This window comes from Pteropus alecto, unplaced genomic scaffold (genome assembly GCF_000325575.1).
Source record: "Pteropus alecto unplaced genomic scaffold, ASM32557v1 scaffold25, whole genome shotgun sequence".
Taxonomy (NCBI): domain Eukaryota; kingdom Metazoa; phylum Chordata; class Mammalia; order Chiroptera; family Pteropodidae; genus Pteropus; species Pteropus alecto.
Window position 1 is genome coordinate 36,984,492 of NW_006441955.1, and position 1,662 is coordinate 36,986,153.

The window sequence follows — 1,662 nt, forward strand, 5'->3', positions numbered from 1 at the left end:
TTTTTCTACCTTTAGTGGACACCCCAACCCCGCAAATGATAAAGAGCCTGGGCTTTGGTGAGGTGTAGTATAAGGTGGATATGGAACACGAGCTGTCTGTTTATCTCAGACTTTGTAATTGTCAGGCTGAAATTTCAGAAAACGCCACCAAATGTCCAAAAAAGATCCCAAATGAAGAAAGCCAATGAAAACCGATGGGGGAAAAGAGGAAAAGAGCTTCTGCATTCTGCATGGAGGCTGATAAGGGCATGTGGCCAGAAAAGGAAGAGGGGCTGCAGGAAACTCTGGGGGACTTGGAACGAGATGGAAGCTGGCCGGGCAAATCTTTCCCCGACAGCTCCTACAGTGTTGCCTAACTCGGGATACCCAACCGGGGTCCGCAGTGTCTCCGCAGCGACCGCTCGCTCCCTCCCCACTGCTCTGCTCCTGCAGCGCCCCGCTGGTCCACATCGGACCCCTTCCGGAAGAACCAGGAGCCCCGAGGACCCGGCATGTCCCCAACGCAGCCCGCAGCCGCCTCCGCTCCGGGCCACCGCGTGGGCTGCCGGGACCCTGGACCGCAACTCGCCGGTGGCGGTCACGGGTGACTCCAGCCCCAAATCGCATCTGCCGCTTCCCACTCACCGCTGCGCTCCATCCTGCGTCCCGGACGAGGACGTCCGCTCAACGCTCACGGCCGCCGCCGCCGCCGCCGCCGAGCGCTGGAACTCGCCGACCCCATCCCCCACGGCCCGCGGACGCCGGGCCAAACCGCCGCTGCAGCCCCTGTAGCTACCTCCAGCACCTCGCTGGCCGCCGCCGCCCCGCCCCCACACTCGCTCCTCCCACCTGTCCCCGCCCCACCCCCTTGAGGCCCAGCCCATTGGCCCTCACGCCCGGGGGCGTGGCTCGGCGCCCTGCCGCAAATGGGGGAGGCTTCTGGCTCTCTTGCGCGAGACGCTGGTTGTCAGTTGCACTCTAGTCGGTAGACCTCAACGTTGCAGGACGTATTTACCACACTGTGCGCCTTGCCGTAGGACAGGTGGAGAGAACCTTAGGAACAAGTCACCTTTTGCACTCCAGCAATGAGCAGGTCCTCTGTCCTTGTTTATGTGGAGATTTTTCAGTGGACACCTTGAATTCCTTCCAGTCAGAGACCTGGTCTTCAACTTATTTTGTCTGCCTTCTTCCCACACCCTTAGGGAACAAAAAATGTATTCTGTGCTTAACTTTAAAACTAACCCAAGTTTTTCTGTCTTATACTGATTGTCTTTTTCAGAAAACTAAATTACTCAAAATATCAACTTCTGTGTACAGTATCTGGCTCATAGAAGTTGATCAATAAATACTAACTGAATGCATGTTCCCCTAACTATGCTATTTCTTTCTTACCATTAAATGCTCCTTAAGTAATTGGACCCATCGACATTGTCGGAGAAATGAACAACCAAAATTAAAGCATTTATTTAGAGGTTGAATCACACATCATACATGAAAAAAAGTACAGCATTTCTCTTGAATAGTGAGGGTGTTGTATATCTATGTAACACAACCACTCTACCAAGAACACCTTTCCTGTTGTCTTTTCTGGGACATAGCAGACACTCCATGAATATTAGCTGAATAAATGGGTAAAATTATGGGAGGGGAATTTGAGAAAGTTCCTCAATTTCATCCTCCCCT

The 1,662-nt window shown here is 53.2% G+C and overlaps 1 protein-coding gene across 2 annotated transcripts in view; it reads right to left on the bottom strand.

Annotated features, from left to right (window-relative positions):
* The window catches only part of ARHGAP29 (Rho GTPase activating protein 29), a 65,664-nt gene extending 64,903 nt beyond the window's left edge, over positions 1-761 (bottom strand). Inside the window, exon 1 of one of the 2 annotated variants that reach the window (XM_025052048.1) lies at positions 625-761. In XM_025052048.1, coding sequence (XP_024907816.1) covers positions 625-637 — 13 coding nt within the window. In that variant the 5' untranslated portion in view covers positions 638-761. The remainder of the gene's footprint in view (positions 1-624) is intronic. The other variant, XM_006919425.3, reaches the window with a different exon arrangement.
* Positions 762-1,662: the final 901 nt, after the last annotated feature.